Raw genomic sequence first — 21515 nt, 5'->3', positions numbered from 1 at the left:
ACGAGATTAGCGTGCTCACTTTAGTAAACGTCTCGGCAACACAATAAATAGACTCCTTTGAAAAAAACATCAACGCTTCGATTTCTTTTCATTCTGTGGATCATTTTAGTTAGTTTTTGAATGTTTTAAACTAAATAGCTTACATAATGCCCCTTTAATGTGTGTATCTGGGTTTCAGGGTTTGAGGGGTCAACCTGGAGTCCCTGGTCCTCAAGGCCCAGCAGGACACAACGTAAGTCCAAAAATGAATTCATTACACAAAAATCTGTTAATTAATGAAGTGAAAACGATCTGAAGAATTTAGTTACTAGCCTTGACTCTATTTGTATTCCCATTTACCGTTTTAACTTTCCGTAAAAAAAAAAAAAAAAAAAAAAAAAAAAATCTAAATTTTGTTGAATGACAATACATGCCTGTAAATAATAATTCATGCTCAGCTAATCAAAAATGTAATTGTTTTTCTTTTGCAACTGCAGGGTCTGCCAGGAAGACCAGGAGAGAAGGGGACACCAGGAGAGCCTGTGAGTAAAAAGCCAGAGAACAACCAGTGCTGTCGGAGCTTTTGATTGAACTGACAGTAGGACATGAAAATAGTTATTTTTCCAGATGTTTCTCAGCTGAAGTCCACTGAATATTAAGTGGAGTATAAGGAGACTGTCTCCTTTGAAAAATAGTACACACGAGGCTTATCACTAAAGAACTTCCATCAGTGGCTAAAATGAAACCGTTTTCTTGTCCGAGCGCAGGTATTTTAAATAGTTTTAGATTTCTGACCCACAACTTTAACGTTCTGGTTCATGTTTCCACTGAAAGGGCACCAAAAAAACTGAACATAGCAGAGCATTTAGCAGCTAAATATGTTTCTCAGGAGTTGGTGCAGACCAAAATCAAGGTAAAAGGAGAGAGGATATCAAACAGGAAGCTAAAAAAATAGCACGAGCTGCTAACACCAGAACATCTTTTTAAGGCTGTACTGTGTCTCATATTTGTGATGTTCAATTTATTGACGAGTTCTGGCAGAAAAAAACACACACTTTAAGTTTAGATCTGAGGAAACCAAATCATTTAGTGGATGCTACTAGATATAAAGAGGAGTCCACAGTCGTTCTCCTGATTGCGGTGACAACACTCTCTGTGATGTGGTTTGGCACCGTAGTACCACCTCACATCCCAACAACAACAGACCACAGCCAGTTGTGATTTAAAGGTTCAGTGTGTAGGATTTAGATTCACGTATAATCACCAAAAACTAAGAACCATTGAGTTTTAATTACCAAATGAGCTATATCTTCATAGTGTCCTCTTCCACAGGGCCCATCATATTAAACTGCTATGTTTCTACGGTAACCCAGAAGGCACAAACCAAGCACTGACTCTTAGAGAGTGTTTCGAGGTGACTATATTCTCCTACATGCATTTGAAAGGGAGGATGAAGGCGGAGGATAGCAATGAATGATATTTTGGGTAGTAGATTGGTTACTGGTTGGAGAGGGTCCCCTCCTGTCTTAAAGGTCCCATATTGTATGAATTCAGATTTCCATTCCTTGTTTGATTATAAAGCAGATATTGGTGCTATATAAATATTGTGACAGTGTCCAAACACTCAGTCCACAGAGAAATACACACAGTCCGTATTGACCAACTGTGGCATTTGGACTGTTGTAAGTTGGTGATGTCACAAACTCAGGCTCATGTCGTACGTCCGCCCTCACCACGACCCACTGTCAAAACCTTTATGTGGAAGAAGCATTCACTGTGTCTGTATATTCACACTTAAAAGTACGTTTTGTCCAACCGCTTCAAAATACATCATAAAAAGCTCTGTCATGAGCTAAAAGATTGAAGAAAACCTGTTGTTGGTCCGGGTGTGTGTTTGCCTGAAAAGAGTCAGCCAATCAGAAGAGAGGGTCATTAATATTAATGAGTCTTAAAGGCACTGACACACAACAGCCTGTTCTTGGTTGAGTTTTAGATTAAAGCACAACAAAGGGAGATATAAAACTATTTAGTTTTTTTTGTTTTTTTTTACTTAAATCCAAGACGATTTCTTCTTATGTTCGGGCAACACGGATGTCCTCTTTAAGAAGGGCCAGAGTCAACTCCATCTGCTGAGAAGACTGAGGTCCTTTGGAGTCTGCAGGACTCTGCTGAGAACATTTTACAACACTGTGGTGGCGTTGGCCATCTTTTATGCAGCGGTCTGCTGGTGCTGTACAGGTACAGAGAGGGACAGGGGGAGAATAAACAAGCTGGTCAGTCCTGTCCTGGACAGTCCTCTGGGCTCCATAGAGGAGGCGGGTGAGAGGAGGATGTTAGCCAAGCTGACATCGATCATGGACAACACCTCTCACCCTCCATGAGACTGTAGGAGCTTTAAGCAGCTCCTTCAGCGGCAGACTGCTGCACCCTCAGTGCAGGAAAGAGCGCTACCGGATAAAATAATGTGGCACTATTCATATTCATTTCATTTCATTTTATTGCACTGGTCACTTTTTCCGTTCATCCCAAGCTGTATTTATTTATTTATTTGTTTTTTGTGTTTATATGGTCTGTGTGTGTGTGTGTGTGTGTGTGTGTGTGTATTTATTCATTGCTCTTTTTCATATTGTGTGCACCTTTTTGTTCTTTCTACGCTGCTGTGACGACCAAATTTCCCCACTGTGGGATCAATAAAATGCCCACATCCAAAAGACTAGGTCCATACAAAAATCTGTGCTCAAAGCCCTGACCTCAAGTCCATCCAAAACCTCTGGGATGAACTGGAACACTGACTGTGATCAAGACCTCATCAAACAACATCATAGTACAGTTGGACTTTCACAATTCACTTGTGGCCAAATGGGAGCGAAATCTGGTGGAAATGTTGACTCCAGAGGAATGGAGGATATTAGAGCAGCTCTGGAGCAAATGTTCAGCAGTCACAGTCATGTGGCTTTAACCTACTTCGGCCATATACTAAACCTATTAAGACATCTTTGGACAGTTTATTCTGAACAGAGCCTCTAACGTTGCTTCTTTCATTTGCTGTCTCTCAGGGGAAGGCAGCTGACCTCTCTGATCTGAACCTGAAGGTAAGGACCATCTCCGCTTCAGTGAGGAACAACTTTACGTTTGGATCCTGGGACCAATTACTTTATCACCAACATGTCTGTGCTTTCTTTAGGATGTTTGCTCAGACTGCCCTGCAGGTCCAGCTGGACCTCCCGGACTCCCAGGAGTCCCAGGAGATAAAGGACACGCGGGACTTCCAGGGAAAAACGGCCAAGACGGATACCAAGTAGGACAAAGCCATTAACATCTCGATATTGTTGTTACTAAGCCCGCTTCTCCTGTGATGTGAAGGCAGTTATAATAACCCCGTTCATCTTTAAAGGACTAGTATGAAGTGCGTGTCTCTGTGTGAGGGATGAGTGCCGAGTTTCGTCATCATTAGTCACGGCCGCGGTGACGGATGGCGAGGCTCTGCCTGCATCATTAGCTCGGCTTCCTCTGGGGGCAGCAGTGAACGATTAGGACCCGGCGTTGTCCTCCCGGACAGAGACTGATGGTCCGCTGTGTCATTACAGGGCCCGCCGGGACCCGCCGGACCTCAAGGGCCCCCTGGAGCTGATGGCGGGAAGGCAAGTTTGCACACTAACTGCGCCTTAAATTGCTCCCATGGCCGAACGCTAATTAGTGGCTTCTGCCTACAGCTTTTAGTTTTGTTTTGCATCACAGAGTTCAGGTAAAAGTCTGAACAGGTGCTGAACCATATTTCAAAACAAGCATTTTTTTTTTTTCATCCTCCTCCTCCTCCTCGCTGATCTTTTGAACTCTTAAGGTTTTATTTTTTTCAGCTTTCCTCTTGAAATATAACATTTCACACAATCTTTCTTTTTTTCTCACCACAGGGTACAAAAGGGGATCGAGGACCCGTGGGAGGCCCCGGGGACAAAGGAGACAAGGTATATTTGTCATTTCTGACTCATAAGTCTCCACTCTGGCTTTTCCTGTCTTCTTTCTCTCCGTGCTTAAAGAAACAACCATTTGAATATTTGCTGCAAAATTATATTTCAATCACTATTGTCTGTATTAACAGGGTCACCCGGGTCCCCCAGGACATCCGGGCCCTGCTGGACTCATGGGTATACCCGTAAGTAACTACTCTGGGCCGGTCTTTACATAAGATGGTCCAAATACTTAATTATGTTTAAATGGGGCTCATTTGTTTGGATATGGTCTCATGGTTGGCCTTTCTATTTCTGTTGTCCTCCACTGACTCTGCCCCTTTCTCTGCAGGGTACCGATGGACAGCCTGGCCCCGTGGGTCCCCCGGGGCCGCCTGGAGAAAAGGTCAGGCCGCTCTCCATGTACTTTCCCCTCAGAAAGTGTATTACCCATGTGCCATTATTGTACAAACCTCTTCCCTCTAGCATGTAGGTCAGGCAGCCTGTGCGGTAATAGTGGCTATAAATCATTTCTTCTTTCTTTGTTGACGCTGACCTGTTTGTGTTTGTTTGTTTTCACCAGGGCAAAGAGGGTCTCAAAGGAATCCAGGGACCACCGGGTCTTCCTGGCCTGATAGTAAGAAGAATCATTTGATGTGCAGCATCATGAATATACGTGGAGCTCCTGCAGTGAGGTGTAACAGGCTTGTTTCTTTCATGTGCAGGGCCAGCCTGGAAAAATGGGGAAAGATGGCCGACCAGGTGAAACAGGAGACCCTGTGAGTAAATGATCCAAAGAGCATGCAGAGTTTGAACACCAACTGTAACACATCGTCTATATTTAGATGAATTTGATGGGTTAATGTGCACAGACTTGATGCTGTATTTGTTTCTGTTTTCTTTCCAGGGTAAACAAGGTGAACTTGGACCTGCAGGAAACCCTGGTCTCCGTGGACTCCCTGTAAGTAACCACTGGTAAACAGATGTGATGGAAGAAGCGGTGCAAATTACAGTGGCTGATTGTCTTCGTCTTGTCTTCCTGTTCAGGGATTTAAAGGCCACAGAGGAGAACCTGGAGCTCCAGGACCGAAGGTCAGTTTGGGTTTTCATGGATTGAATTTGAGCAGCCCTGTTTGTAACTAAGTTAAAAATTACTGTTAGTTAATCTTTGACACTGTTTTCCTGCCTAATGAGCTTCAGCATCGTAGGGGAACCGCATTGGTTTTCTGTCTGGAATATTTTTCACAAGGAGAAAAGGAACATATTTAACTGTAACTACAGGAATATCCTTCTTTACTTTGCGCTGTTAGACTCCTGAAGCACTTCAACAAATTAAATTACGACCACAAATTAGTGTAATGCAACTGCAATGGACTTTGTCGGACTATGCAACAGAAAAAACACGAGTTTCCAACGTTTACCACATTTTGCAAGATAATATAATAATAATAACATTGGAATTTACATGGGCTTCACACATTACACCAGTAAATGTTCCAAAACCACATTTCCCATGAGCACAATCACAGGTGTATGTTGTCACGAGTTTTTGCACATGTGAAATTCATGTTGTGTTTTTTCTGTAAGGGATGACATAAAAAAAACACATAACTGAAGACTTTGAGGGGCAACATTTCCTTTTATTTTGACAAGGCCATGTAGAGTTTAATTGTTGTAGTTTAATTACATTTTTATTTAATTTAATTATTCTATTTTATTCTATTTATTGTATATACTGTGCATTTTTATATTTTCTATCTATCTATCTATCTATCTATCTATCTATCTATCTATCTATCTATCTATCTATCTTCTTCGCTGAACGTTCTGGGTTTTTTGTGGTCGCTAAGAGTTGAAAAATGTGAAACGTTGCGCTCATCACTGTTAGTTGTTACCTAGCCATCCAATCACAGTGTAGGAGGGGCGGGACAAAAAGACATGACGTTAGGCATTAACGTCATGTCTTTTTCACCTCTGCACAACCTTAGACAAATGGAAAGACGTTCCTCTGAGCTGATGGCTTCCTGGTAGTTTGTGTCTTTTCCTTGAAACCTAATTTACGGAGCAACACTTGAAACCGTGCCGTAGATATTTGGTGTCATAGCAACCGAAGCGTCTCAACTGAAATAAACGCTAGGACTTCCGAAGTGCTCCCAAGCACTCCGTGCTCGTCGTTTTGAGAGCGGCTGATGTTTTCAGCTGCTGAAAAACACTTAAAACAGTTTTGAGAATCCACTGCTGCATCAGTACAGTTCTGTTTATGTTGGTTGACAGTGTTTCGATGAGGTGTGCAGTTTCCCAGACAGCACAACAATGGAGTTGGATGCTGAAAAGAGCTTCCCAAAACAAGCTGTGTGTGTGTGCACGTCACAATCAATTCATGAAACGTCAGCAAAACACACAAATGGAATTGTTTACACTGCTGTCTCAGACTGGAAGCATCTTCATTTCTGGTGTGGCAGCTTCTTTTTTTTTGTATAACTGCACACAACAGTATTCAGCGTATATTTACATTGAGAAGAAGGTAATATCTTCTGCTCAGCAGCCCACAGTCTTCACAGCAGGAGGGCAGCGAGCAGCACGCAGACACACTCTGAGTTTGGCGTGCCGCACTGCGATGTCAGGATGTGTCTGACACCTGCAGTTTGTTTTGGTTTTTGTTTTTTTCCACACACCTCCTCTGAGAGAATCTGCCGCTCTGCCTCTCACACAGCACACACACCTGCAGGCGAGCTTTCGGCCGCAGCCCCGTGTCCAATCGCACGGCTCATTACAGGCGGCTCGGAAGGAGGCAGGCAGCCTCTCACGCGCTGCCACACTGCAGACAATTTACTACAGGAAGTGTGAAGTGTTGCCATAGACACAGAGATTTACCCTGCACTGCACTGCCTGTAATTACTGCCTGTAAACGTCAGTCATATGGAAATGATATTCACTGTTATTGAGGAAAATTTAAATATGAATTAGCACGAGGCCTCAATTAAGTGTAGAAGTGTCCCAGATTATTTAACTGTGTGGAGATGCAGTAGTAAACTCTGTAAAACCAATGAAGACATAATGAAGCTTTTATTATGAGTCATCCGTATACTACTGAAGTGACTCTGTATAAACTCTGGGCAAAAACATTTAAGGTAGTTCTGTTAAGCTAGTTAAGCTCAGTGACTTTTTGCTGAGTGTTTCAGTAAAACTTACTTCAACTCAGACCCTGAAGTTGCTCTTGCTGAGTCTGTATTTTTTTCATGCGCCATACAGGGAGAAGATGGAAAGTCTGGATCAACTGGACGTGACGGCAAACCTGGGAAAGAGGTACGTTCAACGTTAGCTGTTAGAGCATGTTTCCTAATTCAATGAATCATTTTTAGATTTCTTTTTAGATACCTCATACTTTCTGATAGATGGATACACAGAAAATGATGTATTTGTTTATTAACTGCACAGATTAAAATAAGTACTTTTTGACTGATGTTTAATTAGCCTACATTTTTGGGGGGAATATTGGTGGTAAAATTATTATCATAGTTGCCATAGGTCATAGGTGTAGCGCTGCTAATTTTTTTCTCCAAGTGCGGAAATACAATTTTCAGTTCTCTTGACCCGCTTCAAATTTCTTTACATTTTTAATTTATTCTCTAAAACACATCATGCAAGAGAACCAATAAAAAACATATTGAATGGTCAAAGCTGTCATGTTGACATTTAATGTATTGATTGATTCACAGGGTCAACTCAAAGCCTTATTTTTACCTGCTCATTTTTGCCCTGCTAACATTACTGCATGACACCTTAAATATAAACTCAAGACTTCCTGTATCCATTTCAAATTAAAAGCACTCTAGTTTTTCAGTGGGCAAAAACCCCTTTATTTCATAACGAAACTTTTATTGTGAAACATTTGCAGTAATGAATGAAATTGAACAATAACACTTTAGATGAGCAATCCAGATGAGCTGTTTAAAATCACATGATTTTACGGTTGATTTTATTGAATTAAAGCGAGAGAAATATACCTGAATCTGTATTGTATGTAAACTTGCCACTGTATGAACAGTAGTTACACAGACAGAGCAACGACTTCATCCTGCCTGTGTGTGCACGTCTCAGACTGCATAACAACCCACTGATCCTCACCAGTCCGGCCGGGCAGCCTCTATGTGGCCGGATAAGCAATCAGTGGACAACAAGTGTTATGTGAAGCATCTGTTGTTGCTCGTTCGGGTCGTTACTTTGAGCACACAGCAATAAAACTTCTGTCCTCCGGACGATGGAGGACAACAGACGCTGCGGCAAGAAAACAGAGCTGAAACAATAAAAGCGAGGGCAACAGAAGGAGCATTTTGAAGTGGAAATTACCCCTTTATCCTTCTCATGCTTTACATTTGATTTTCACCCTTAAAAAGTACACAATAGAAGATAACTTTGAAAGCATGAAATGAGTGGAACAAAAAATATATCAATAAGTCTCTATTATAGCTTTTCTTAATGTTTTTTTTAACCAATAATTTGTCCCCATGCAGGAAATCTGTTTGATTTCTTGTCAAATGTATTGTTCTCTGGCTCAGTCGCCCATAATTCTCGGGAGCAATCATTACGCTCGTCTGGAAGCAGTCGTACACTGACTGAGAGGAATGCAGATACTTCTCTGAAGATTAAAGAGAAGTTTTGGACAGAATGCAGAAATCTCCGTTTCGCCACCGACATCTTTAATCAGAAGAGTCGTGGTGCGGCGTTATGTCTTCTCACACCGTCTTCCATTCATCAAATGACAAAAACTTCCTCACACACACACACACACACATTTAGAGGCACATTTTCAACACTTTTATTCCCCCGTTAGTCTAGGCGCTGGATGTGCAGTAAAAAAAAACTCTTTCACCAAACTCATCCTGAGGCTGAGACAGCCGTGGAGACAGAATGTTCTCAGGTAGAAATATATTTTCCACCTACTCCTTCAACAACCGATTTAACTCCCTACTACAGCCGAGCCCGGATTCAGACAAAGGGTAAAACAATCTGCCTTTTTATGGCCTGAAGATTAAATATGTTGAATTATACAAGTATATCCGACCCCAAGATCTGATTGGTCAACGGTACATTTGGAACGTGTTCAAATCAGCATGACTTCACACCCTGCTCATCACTAGAAATATCACTTCACCTTCAATGATAATATATAATTGGAATTTAATTTCATATAATATGCAGTATAATATTGTTTTTACTTGTTAGAGGTCTGTTAAATGTGACCCATTTTGGGAAATCGGATCTCTTTTGGACCTTATTTGTCGCTCCGAGCACCCGTAGAGTAACACCAGTCAGTCACGCATTTAAAATCGCATCACAAATCACATGACACGGTGCTAAAATCTTAAAAATGCATGAGTCCATAGATTTATTTTTTCAGCAGATATCTTTATTATTACCAGACTGAGGAGGCCAAGACGTTTAGTGTTTGTGCTGCATTTATTGAGTTTGAAAAACGATTTCTATAAAGCAATAAAACAGACTAGATCTCATCTCTGTTGATATGTCGTTGCTAAGGGCCAACCTACTTCCTGGAGTAGTAAACATTGCAACGTTACATTCGCTTCTACTGACGCAACTAATTGTTTTCCAGTTGTTAGTCATACTCCATGTATTGCCATGGAAAAGGTGATCATGTTAACAAAAGGTTTTATATTTTGAGAGCAAATTGCTCCACAATATGAATACATTTTGATTACATATTTTGTTTACATAGTAACTTGTTTTATAACCACAACATTACACTCCAGGGTGAGCTTTAACATCATTATTGGCGTTTCAGTGATTTCCATGTGATAAAACTGTCTATGGTTTCTGTGTGTTTGCAGGGCCCGAAGGGACCGCCAGGCCCGGAAGGACTGATTGGACTAAGAGGAGAGTCGGTGAGTCATTTTCAATCACCAGCAGGGCTGCAGACACAGGACAGACGCAGGACAGTGTCAAGCAGATAGATAGATGTGGACATAAAGTGGCACTCAAGTCATTTCTCTTCCTGTCCTTCCCCATCAATTTTCTCATCCTTTTTTTTTGTTTGTCTGGTTTTGTGTGTCCCAGGGCAAACCAGGTGAACCAGGACCATCAGGGAAAGCAGGACTTCCAGGAACACCAGTGAGTCCTCACTACCAAACATAGAGTTTTTAAATTAGATTTTTTTTTTTACATCAGTTTAACAAAAAATATGAAACAGGCTATTATAGCTTGATTTAAAAAAGTATGTTTCGCAGAAAGTTTTACATTTTAGCAGAGGAAGAAGTGAGAGGTGGGAGGAACATTGTCAGCGATAATAGAGCCAGCAGTTCTTGTACGTGGGATGGAAATGAAGGCAGCAGGAGGATGTGAAGGATTTCTTGCAAGAAATAAGCTGTCAGATTGTGAAGGGAGATTGGAGTAAATGTTGTTCTGACTCGGGTTGAGGGAACATCACTTTCCTCCCCTCCCCGAGGGAGAGAGCTGGGAGTAAAAAAAAAAGAAAAAAGAAAGGCGTTGACCAGCTTGGTGCTGGTTGGAGCGTCGCTTTTTGACTTTGATAAGTGCATCCACAGACTGTTTGAGTCCCTGGTGACAAAAGCTCTGAATCCTCTGATGATGCAGAATGCAAAACAACATCGTGTGTGTATTTTGTTGCATGTATCAGGAAAAAAAACGAATTTGTCAAGGTCGTCGTAGAGCTTAAAGGACGTTAGCCTGTCACGCCAAGATGAACATCTGAAGCTGAGTGTGTAAACTGGGAGAAGAGTCAGCGATATATCGGTGTCCTTTGAAGGATACGTTCACGTTTATTTTCTCACATATGCCTTTTAATGCCCATTTGAATGTGAAACAGGTTGTTCTTGCTGGAATCATTCCTCTGTAACAGATTTCCTTCCTAAAATAACTGATGGGAGACTAAATCTCACATTATGAAGCTACTGAGGCCCCAGTTATATTTTTTACATTCTAAGCTGCAGTAGAGATCAAAAAGGAATATGAAAAAGACTTTAGCGGAAACCCTCAAACTGCTACAATATATTAGTAATATACAATATCTCTAGATATAGGAAGGACTGTGGATTTTGTCCCACGTCTCGTCCATCTGAACTGCATATGAAAGGGATCTCTCAATGGAGGAATAATTACAGCAACAAAACCTGTTTCAGTGTTGATAGAAAAACAATCCAGTGAAAATCGAGTTTTGGACTTTGTTCACCTGTTCTTAAGGTGTTTTTTTTATCTGGTCAAAGATATATCATGTCATAAATGTTATATCATAAATGGATTCAGGCAGCCAGGGTTTCATATGTCACAGACCTCAGCAGCCAATCCCGTCAACTTGGGGGCGGGGCTTACTATATCATCAAGCTGCAGGTGAGCAGCAGAGCGGTGGGTGCAGATAGAGGCGGGGACTATTAGCTCATTCATACATCCACGTGTACTGAATGAAGGCAAATCTGTAGAGTTTACATCAAAGTCATTTTCGGGCATTATGGTATTTTTTTCTTGGAAAAAAACTTTGAAATATGTGATTTTGACAGAGTTGCGTTTTTAGAGGTTTAATCGATGCCTAAAGAGGGATTAAAAAAACCCCACATGAATTTATCCTTTAACATGAAATGCAATGAAATGCATCAAAGCTAAGGGTTCAATATACCAAAGTAATAATGTAGGTTTAATCAGTCGAACCAGCAGAGAGGAGCGGTGATCAATAAAATCCAATCCACTGTGGAAATGGCAGATTTTAATGTTTTGATCCCACCTTGACTCTACGTGTTAAAACCTTCATCTGAAGTTAAATGAAGAAGCAACTCTGTCACATGATCCCATTTTAAATACAATTTTTCATTTTGAAAAACAGAAGACTGTCCTTCATCCAATCCAATCAACCCTCAGTTCGATAATGAAACCTTCACTGACAGAACCATGGGCTCACACTCGTTGATTGAGTTGCTCATACAGTAATGATGTGAGAGTGGGTGAATGAAAAGGTCGCCCACTGACGCTGCTCATGTGTGGGTGTAATTTGGTGCTCCGCCACTAGTGACAAAACGGGCACCATTTCTGTGCACCCACAGAGGTTCATGGTGACAAACAGGAAAATGCTTTGTGAACACGGTTGACATGTTGTGCGGTGGACTGTTACCGTGTGTCGGTGAGAGAAGCCCACTGGTCTGCGGATTCATGGGAGGAGGAGTAACTGTTGTTAACTGGAGAGCAGACGACACGCAGCCGGCCGTCAGAGAGGAGTCGATGATATCAGTCAGCAGAGGGAGCAGATCATCAGGAACAGCCGGGGGGAGAGAGGGGAGGTTCAGAGAGGAGATGGAGAGTGATTTGAGAGAGTGCTGTAGGTATTAAGAGGCAGGGTCCGATACTGATAAAAACATGTTATCAGATGCCCAAATTTACCTTGTAAAATAAGAAAGGAAGGTAGAGTGAGTGGAGAGAGGCAGAGCAGATGGAGGAGAAGATCTGCTTCTGGAATATAAAGAAGCGATAGTGAAGGGTTATCTGACTTCTAGAAGCATTAACAGATTCCTGCCGCTCTGTGCTCGTCACAGCCAGCTCATCTTCAGGCCCACATGTGTCCCCCTTGTAAATATGAATTTTAATCTCTTCAAGCTGGCGGGTCCTGCCACAAGATTGGTTTATGAGATTTTTTTTTTATTCAGGCCACCGCTGCATGCTGAGCTGCAGCTCCATGTTAATCTGTCTGAATCCTGGGTAATGAGCGGGGCTTTTAGGAGCCGTGTGTGTGTGTGTGTGTGTGTGTGTGTGTGTGTGTGTGTGTGTGTGTGTGTGTGTGTGTGTCTGTGTGTGTGTGTGTGTCCTATATGTGATGGACGGTCTCTGCTGTCTCACAGGGTCTGAGGGGAGACAAGGGAGAGGCCGGAAACCCCGGATTACCAGGCTTCAGTGGGCCTAAAGGCCCCGTGGTGAGTCATCCATGGATATTTTTTGTTTTTATTTTTTTATATATATTGAATCACAACTCAAATATGAGCAGCTGCTGGTTATTTTAACCTTTTCTTTTATTTCCAGGGTCCTCCTGGTCCGATTGGCCCAGAAGGAAAACAGGTAAGAACTCCCGAAGATCAGTGATGACTGATATTATCTGATTATCTAATATCTGTACTGTACATTATGAGGATATTTCTCATTGACACACTCAATTGTCTGCGGTGTTTTGTAGGGGATGTCGGGCAGAGTTGGGGATCGTGGAAACAGAGGAGACAAGGTGAGAACGAGAGATGTAAACAAACATGTTATCAGCATCAGAGTCCGTTTTTATACAAGAAGTGTGACTTCCTGGCTCCCATGATGCACCTCAGGACGATATTTAGCTAAACAAGGGCAACAAAGATGAAGAAATTAGGCAAATTCTGTCCATATGACATTATTTGACTTTATCATGATCTTAAAAAAATTGAAAACACTGTTTCAAAACTCAGCGTAATACTGAGGGTCTTGTGTCTTTTTATTATTATTAAAGACAGCTTTGAGAGGAAATCTATCATAGTCAGGACCTCTTTTGTCAATGTGGGCTTTTATTGCGTGAGCAGCAATTCTGTTCTGGGACCTCCCAGACCTTCCATGGAAAGCCTAAGACAGGAACAGCAGCAGCACCAAGAGACAGAACAGAGCAGGTATCAATAACAACAGAAACAACATTAAATCAGCATTGAAGGAGGAGCTGGAAGCAGGAAGAGCAGGTAGGCTGAAGCAGTTTAAACAAGCTGCCCTGTTTGAGATTGAATGCATCACTGGGAAATCAGCTGAGCGTCAGCTGATGTGGGCCGAACTCAGGATCAGCTGTTGAGCTGTTGAGGGAGCTGAGCCTGCCTGAACTGATGCTCAATGTGAACTGAGAATAAAATTACAACTTTTTGTGACACAATATAGAAGCTGGTAGGTTTCATTAGTAAAATTCTCAAGTCTGTAACCAAAACCAACAAAAAAAAAAAAAAAAATTGTTTTTTTCCTGGCATAACAATTACACAAAACTACTTTCACAATCACAACTTTTTCTGTTCCACTTCCTCTGTAAAAAAAATGTGGAAGCCCTTCAGAATTTATCCAGAAATATAATTTGTTTATATATGGCCCATAGTCAGGGGATTAGAAGAGAGAGAGAGAGAGAGAGAGAATTGAGGATGAACGAGACACAAAGATAGTCTTACGTTGAGCTCCATTAGTTTAATATATCTGGAAATGTCAGCAGAAAACAATTTAAGACAGAAAATATTTCAAACAACTTTCAGTCTAAACCAAAGAATAACACTCTGCTTCAGTCTCATGGAAACCGTCAAATGTTGTCGTCTAATCCAGGGAGACCCAGGCATGAAGGGAGATAAAGGACACGGCGGAGATCCAGGTATGCCCGGAAACCCCGGCCCCCCTGGCAGGAAGGGCCACACGGGCATGATGGGCATGTCGGGCCCACCGGGAGAATTAGGGGCGCCGGGGCCACAAGGACCTTCAGGAAACCCCGGACAGCCGGGACCGCGGGTGAGTCACACCTCAGAAATAAATAAAGTGAAGCAGCTGATTCAGACGGATCATTAACATCTCTGCTGCTTCAGGGGGAGTCGGTGTCACTGGAGCAGATGAGACGGCTCATCCAGGAGGAGCTGGCGAAACAGTTAGACGGTGAGGAGGCAAATTATGTTTTTGTTTTTTTTAAATTTGGGAGACAAGGTGTTCAGGATGACCTCTGGATGATACTTGACCGACTTCGTGTTTATTTGCAGCCAAACTGGCCTACGTCATGGCTCAGATCCAGCCCGCCCACGTGAAGAGCACAGCGGGTCGCCCAGGACCTCCAGGCCTTCCGGGTAAGGATGGCAGCTCTGGACGTGCCGGCCCGCCCGGAGAACCGGGTATGCCTGGACAGAACGGAGGAGAAGGACCCAGGGGACCCATGGGCCCTAAAGGTAGGACCATGACTCAGAACAGGGTCACAATGTGGTTCTGTGTGTATGTGTGTGTGTGTGTGTGTGTGTGTGTGTGTGTGTGTATCCTGTTACAAATGACCCGGCTTTCATGAAGTGTCCCATTTCAGCAGGCAAATTAAACGATGATTTGTGTTGAACTTTGTTGAACTTTTGTCACTGAAGTGATATTGTGATTTTGTGTATCGATCAGTAGCATGTAAAAAAAAAAATGTTTTCAATCAGTAGCATTTCAAGGATGATCAGCATCAGAGGAAAGAAGAGAAATCTGTGGCAACATTTTAATCCTTAATAATCTCATTTATATTTAAGAGAGATTTGAGGGACTTCTGAGAGAAAACTAGAGAAATACATATGCTTATATGAGAGTAGTCAAACCATGTTATGATAGACATGGAGCTACTGTACTGCTGCTTAGTTTATCTTAGATTAGTTTAGATTATCTTAATTTAGTTTATTTTATCTTATTTTATATTAGTTTTGTGTAAAGACTGTAAATGGGGATAAACAGTTCACCTAGCTTTAGGAAACAAAATTTGCCTTCAATCACCCCTAACACTAGCTGAGTAAAACATTTTCTACTTTTTTGTTTAAGCGTAAGAACAATAAACGAGGTCTGTGTTGGACTGATGTGACTATGAAGCTGCCAGGCAAGCAGAAGGAGTGAAGCATCCGTCCACGAGATGTTCACCTCCTGTGAAACGCTGTCATGTTTTACTCTGAACGCTAAACGCAGGTTGAAAATGCATGCAGGACCGGAGATGATGTTTTTAACTCCACTGATACGATTGCACACTTGACGAAGCGCCCGCAGGGCCTCGGGCGCTACTTTACCACTGATTTCACAGTTAGTGTTGAACTGCTGTAAACCAGTAGGTTGGCTTTGAAGTGAAATCAGTGGACTGGCCCTTTAAGTTCACTGAGTCACGCTGATGTGGCTGAGAGAAACAGCTGATATTCAAACAGTCAAACAGTTTATTTCACATCTGCAAGCATTGATTATCGACATTATGAATTCCTCTGCTGATCATTTTCTTTATAAACTAAACAATCGTTTGTTCTGGAAGATGTCAGAAAATTATGCAAAATGTGCATCAGGTGAAAAGTACTAAGATATATATAAACTGTGAAAATTCTCTAATACAAGTTAAAGTCCTACATTTATAATCTTATCTCAATAAAAGTAAATATTATCAACAAAATGTACTTAAAATATTAAAACTGAAAGTACACACTGAGCGGTGGTAAATACTCCGTCTGTATTTTATTATTATATAAAATATGAAGTTTGTGATTAATAGTACTGCTGTATGAATGTGCAGCATTTTATTGCTGTAATTCCTTAAATTTGAGCAAATTCTCACTAATTAATACCGCTGGTGTAATTTAATCTAGTGATTCATTACAATTCTATAAAATCGTATGTTTGTATTTTCACTGTGAAGAACTATGAATCTCCAAAGCTCAGGAAATATTCCTGTTTTTCAATAGTTTCATCAGCTTAAGAAAAAGGACAATGTTTTCCAACTCACATAAAGGAAGATTTAATTCTTAGTTTGTCACAAAAATACAAATTTAAAATCATAAAATTTGGAGATACACTACTTTCACTGCACAGGAAGGGTATGAAAAATGTTCATCTCAAAAGTAAAGAAAGCTGTGATACAAATGCAGCGGAGTAAAAAGTAAGATTTGCCTCTGAGATGTAGTTAACTAGAACAGGTCAGGGAATTTCAGGGACTTTCATAAACTCGTTTCCAGTCAGGGGATTTGGTCATTTTTTGTGCCACACAATCTGAGAACAAAGTAAATTGCATGATTCAAAGGGGTTGTGCTCAGTCTCTTAATTAATCGCAGGTGTGTTTGAGGTGGAACAAGACGTCTCACAGCTGTGCAGAATTGTTGTTGTTAATTGCAGACGTCCTTGTGACTGTTTCCTTTCAGGTGAGAAAGGAACAACGGGAGAGAAGGGAGAGCCCGGTGTCGGCGACAGAGGAGAGCAGGGCCCTACTGGCCCCTTAGGTAACAACCTCAGTCTTACTTCCTGTTCTGATTCTGAGGAGTACTGATCCACCTCAGACTCCCTGACTTTCTCTTCTCTCTGCTTTAAGGCCCAGCAGGTCTGCCCGGCTACGGCAAAGACGGGAGCCCAGGGATAGCCGGAGCCCAGGGAGAGCCCGGAAACCCCGGCCCCCACGGCCAGCCCGGACCCCCGGGTCCTACCGGTCAGTGCGACCCCAGCCAGTGCGCCTACTACGCCAGCCTGGCGCAAAGACCCCACACCAAAAACATGAAGGGGACTTAAAAAGAAGAGACACATGGAGTCGGAAAGTTCCGGCTGTATTTATGAACTTGGTCGTGTCAGTCTGAATCAAGAACTTTTCTTTTTCACGGTAAACCTCAGCGCGGCGGGCCCAAGCAGCGGGTGCTGCCGGTCCGATTCTTTGTTTTGTTTTTTTGATACCAAGCTTGGGATGGAAGGGAATTTAAAGCAACATGGAACTTTTTTTTTTTTTTTTCAGATGTATTATAGGGTGCAGAGGGCAGCTAAACACTATTTTACTCCCTTGCATGCTTCCTGTAAAACATATAGGGAGATACAGAGGAAGGTGCGACCCCTCCCCCCGTCAGGGGTGAAGATATTGTATTGATTATCTCCAAAGTGGAGCCGGGCATTTTCCCGCCTGCCTCACATGCGTTTACCATCCACAGCTCGCTCTCTGCTACACCAGCTACACCAGCGACTGCTCACTAAATCAATCTGCTCGGGATCTTCCACCGGTCCGACGGTAATTACTCAGTCAAGGGAATTATCTGTTTTACTGTCAATGTAGGAAAAAAAGTAGGGGACAGACCGTGCGAGGCAAACACCAGCAGAGATCATTTTGTGAAGGCTGAGTGTTAATGAGTCGGTGTGGAGTGATGAATGGCCACATTTGTACACTTCTTGCCTCCGAGCCAGCAGTGGTGTTATTTTGTCGCCTTGTTTTTTGGGGCGGTGTTAGCTTCTCCAAAAGCAAGCAGAAAAAGAACTTCTAGAAAGAAAAAAAAAAATCCACCCTTAAACAAACTGCTTGATTTATAAAAAATGAACATGTCCGATTTATTTAGACAGGAAGGAAACAAGATTTGATTCTGGGAATAAATTTGAGGCGGCAGACCTCTCTTTCACAACCCATAGATTAAGTGTCTTTGAAGGATTTCATTTTAAAAATTATTGATGTTATAAAAACAAAACAAAAAAAATGCAAATCACGTGTCATTTAAAGGTGGAAATCTTTTGTTTAATAAGGGAACAAAAATTATGTATAATTTGCTCACAAATCTGTCCAAAGTACCTTCCATGTAATGATTCGTTTCAGGCGTCGCCCACAGGGTTCGGTTCCAAAGACAGCGGTCGACACAGGAAGAAATGTCACAGCTAGATTTGTACTTTCCATGTTTAATGAAGTGGCTCCGGTCTGGTCTTCCCTCTCTCTGAGCCGTGCATAGACCTGACCAGCAAACAGCTCTGAGGAGGAGGTATAATTGCAGCCTTTGTTCACCTTGTCTTGAAAAGGCTGCCCGTTTCACACTGCTCTCTCTAAATGTGTCGCTTCCTCTCCGGTCGGCGAGGCCTTATTAAGTGGCTGCGCTGCGGCCGGACCCGGCCAGCTCAGCGCTGCTCGCAGAACACGTTGCTTTTCTTATTTGTCCCCCTAGGAGCTAAAATTGGAGAGCTGCTTTCCTGCATCTTGATGACCGCGCCATTGTGGTAACCACTTTGAAAGATGTTTTGCCTCATGTCCCTCACGGACCAATTACACTTCTCCCAAACCTCGGTCGTGCTGGTCATCTAGAACCTATTAACTAGCCTCCACACAAGGTATGGCATTCGTCTTCCTTTCAAAAACATGAAGAAACAGATCAATGCCCCAACGAGCAAAACACAAGTGGGGGCCCCAATTTGTCTAAGAGAGAATATAAGGATCTTTAGAGCTCGCCAAAACGTACAATATGACCTGCTCTGATGGCCAGTCATACTTCTCATCTCTTGCTCAGGTTACCTAATGGAAGGTCATTTATGAAGAATGTGAAGGCGCAGCTCTGACACCATTTAGTTTTGAAGGTGTTGGTGAAGCAGACTGGAGTTTTCAGTTTGACTAATATTTCCTGAGGCTGCTCTAGAAGCACAAGTCATGTAAATTGTTGAGTTAAAGCAACATGGTTTTTAAAGACAATAAAGCACATCTTTTATCTTACAACTAAAAAGTTGAATTTATAAGCTACAAATCGCTGCCTTGATAAATTCACTACACTCAAGGAGCATTTTCTCCAAAGTAGACCCGGTACTGCTGTGGAACCTAAGTTTGAACCCTTCAGCGTGTTTCCACTTCAAAAAAAAGAAAAAAAAAAGGATCTCAAACAGTTGGCTCGCGTTGGGAACAGGAGGAACGTCATCAGTGTATGTATCTTATTTAAATGAAAACAAATATGGAAAAATAAATTCAAACATTTTACATACTGGGGATGAATCGTGATTTTCGAATTTCAGAATAGTCATTTAAAGATAAAAAAAAAAAAAAAATCAAATAGCTTGCGCAACTATTTTCTCATCTTTATTTCTTAGTTTTAACTGGCATCTGATCGTAAAAACGCCACCACTGCCAGAAAGTTGCAGCCACGCACCTAGAAGCTGTTTTCTAACTGCAATTAAAGAATAACAGCAGAAAAAGGCTCCAGTAAAACGTGTGCCGCTGTGAGATTAGATGCTCGTACAAACAGCAGAAATATGCAAAGATGCCGACAGCCGTCAGAAAGCTGCGTGAGGAATAAACGAGTCTGGGGTGTTTTGTAAACTCCGCCAGGTAAAACTAGCATCGCGTAGCGGAGAACTTGACTCAAAGCTTGCAGGTAAACAATGAACAATAAGTTAATGGCGACACGTGTAAGCAAAAGTTTGAATCAAATTAAGACTATAGTGTTCATCGTCATTCTGACTTTTGGCTGCAGCTTCTGTTCGGTGAAGATCACTTTACTGTGGTGATGGAGGGTCATTTTTGAAAGACACATCTCAAATTAGGACTTCAAAATTAGTTTTAAATAATCTTTCATTAATTCCTGGTCAAGGTTCGACATTCAGCTATCTTGTGTTAACACCCAAAAATAGCTAGTTTAAAAGCATCCAAGCCTAGCGAGCCTATCAGTGTCGTTCACAACGCAATCCTTATATTTATGTTTTTCTTTTACCTCTTGACTTTTTCACTTCTTGACGTTACGTTATTTACCCAACAAAACGTTTGTCGTTACCTCTCAGGTTTAACTCAACAATTTGTATTGCCTTCAGAGCAGATCTTTAGCAAACAGTTCGCCGCAGTACATGATGGCTCCTTTCTTCAAAGCGGTTGAGAGCAGCTTTAAATGCAGTGAAATGTAAATGTACAGTATGCTCAGAATCAAGTTTGGTCCTAAACGACCTGCTCTTTCTGCTATATAACACACCTGTCAGCTGCTTCTCTTTACTATTGAACAGCCAGTATTGCTATTTTGTCGTTTTGTAAATGCTCGTTGCGTTTCAGGGTGGGATGGTGAGTTGCTGCATAAAGCTTGAATTTTGTCATGCATAAAAGCCACACTTTAACTTTTTTTTGTTTAAGTTATACAGCTAAATTATTCATGATTTGAACAAATACAAACATGTTTCAATTGCATTACCTAAACTGTATTAATCCTTTTCCCATTTTTTTTTCCTGATAAATTGGTGCTAAGATATTTTAAAATAGTAGCATATTGTAAGTATTGGAAAGACACCTGTACTGTACTGTATAATAAAGACTGGAACGGATTCATTTTATAATACAGGCTTCTGTTTTTTTTTTTTTGAGTAGCCAGTGCTTGTCTCACTATTTTACATATTTCTGACATAAACTGTATATAAAAGCTGACGTAGCTTCCGGGTCTGAAAAATGAGGTCGAAGCTGACGTGCCTTAAGCTACAATACCACCGAGGGCCACTAGAGGTTGGCTCCAAAAAGCCTCCATAAACTCCCATTCAACTACTATCGTGAAATTCAAATTCAATACATTTTTTCTGCGACTTATTTCGGTGTTGTTAGCTAATGTCACTCCTTCTTATTAGTTTTCCGGCGGTCCATCTGAAAATAATCCCTTCATTAATTACAGAATAAGCCTCAAAAAGCCGTGTTTTTGGGGGTTTGTCTGTTTGATTGACAGGCCCGTGGTGCAGTCAGGTTACGGCTATCGGTGAGTATCTGAGTATCGACAGGTTTCCAATCAGATCGAGTCAGATCCATCGCTCGCTCCCCCCCCAGCTCGTCCAAACTGCTCTGAACTAGCAAAATGGCGCCGGACAAAATCTGAACTCCGGGCTTCATAACGCGCGTTCACAATCCAACGGGTGACGGCAGCGTTGGTTGCCACTTGGAGACCTTTCCATGAAATAAACATGAGCTTCATGTTTATTTAATGTATCTAAGAGCTTAGTTTTATCACTTTTAGAAAATGATCCATTTGAAGTATTATCTCTGCTAACATAATGTCTATAAACTGAATATGTAAATCAGACACCAGTCTTTTACTGAATCCAATTTTATGAACCTTGAGCATCTTTTCACTTACAGCAGACAGCTTAAAATCCATTGTC

At 41.7% G+C, this 21515-nt stretch overlaps 1 protein-coding gene across 1 annotated transcript in view; it reads left to right on the top strand.

Annotated features, from left to right (window-relative positions):
- Positions 1-20708, top strand: part of col22a1 (collagen, type XXII, alpha 1) — a 60327-nt gene extending 39619 nt beyond the window's left edge. The window contains exons 42-64 of the mRNA XM_069176733.1: positions 179-232; positions 477-521; positions 3036-3071; positions 3164-3277; positions 3567-3620; positions 3891-3944; positions 4079-4132; positions 4279-4332; positions 4510-4563; positions 4652-4705; positions 4834-4887; positions 4974-5018; positions 7179-7232; positions 9776-9829; positions 10002-10055; positions 12785-12856; positions 12963-12998; positions 13114-13158; positions 14250-14429; positions 14504-14570; positions 14672-14854; positions 16817-16894; positions 16984-20708. Of these exons, the coding sequence (XP_069032834.1) occupies positions 179-232; positions 477-521; positions 3036-3071; positions 3164-3277; positions 3567-3620; positions 3891-3944; positions 4079-4132; positions 4279-4332; positions 4510-4563; positions 4652-4705; positions 4834-4887; positions 4974-5018; positions 7179-7232; positions 9776-9829; positions 10002-10055; positions 12785-12856; positions 12963-12998; positions 13114-13158; positions 14250-14429; positions 14504-14570; positions 14672-14854; positions 16817-16894; positions 16984-17177 (1689 nt within the window). The 3' untranslated portion in view covers positions 17178-20708. The remainder of the gene's footprint in view (positions 1-178; positions 233-476; positions 522-3035; positions 3072-3163; positions 3278-3566; positions 3621-3890; positions 3945-4078; positions 4133-4278; positions 4333-4509; positions 4564-4651; positions 4706-4833; positions 4888-4973; positions 5019-7178; positions 7233-9775; positions 9830-10001; positions 10056-12784; positions 12857-12962; positions 12999-13113; positions 13159-14249; positions 14430-14503; positions 14571-14671; positions 14855-16816; positions 16895-16983) is intronic.
- Positions 20709-21515: the final 807 nt, after the last annotated feature.

This window comes from Embiotoca jacksoni, unplaced genomic scaffold, assembly GCF_022577435.1.
Source record: "Embiotoca jacksoni isolate LCO1_2020_lvr unplaced genomic scaffold, fEmbJac1.0.p SCAF_7, whole genome shotgun sequence".
In the NCBI taxonomy this organism is placed as follows: Eukaryota; Metazoa; Chordata; class Actinopteri; family Embiotocidae; genus Embiotoca; species Embiotoca jacksoni.
This window is presented reverse-complemented; position numbering and strand designations above follow the sequence as displayed.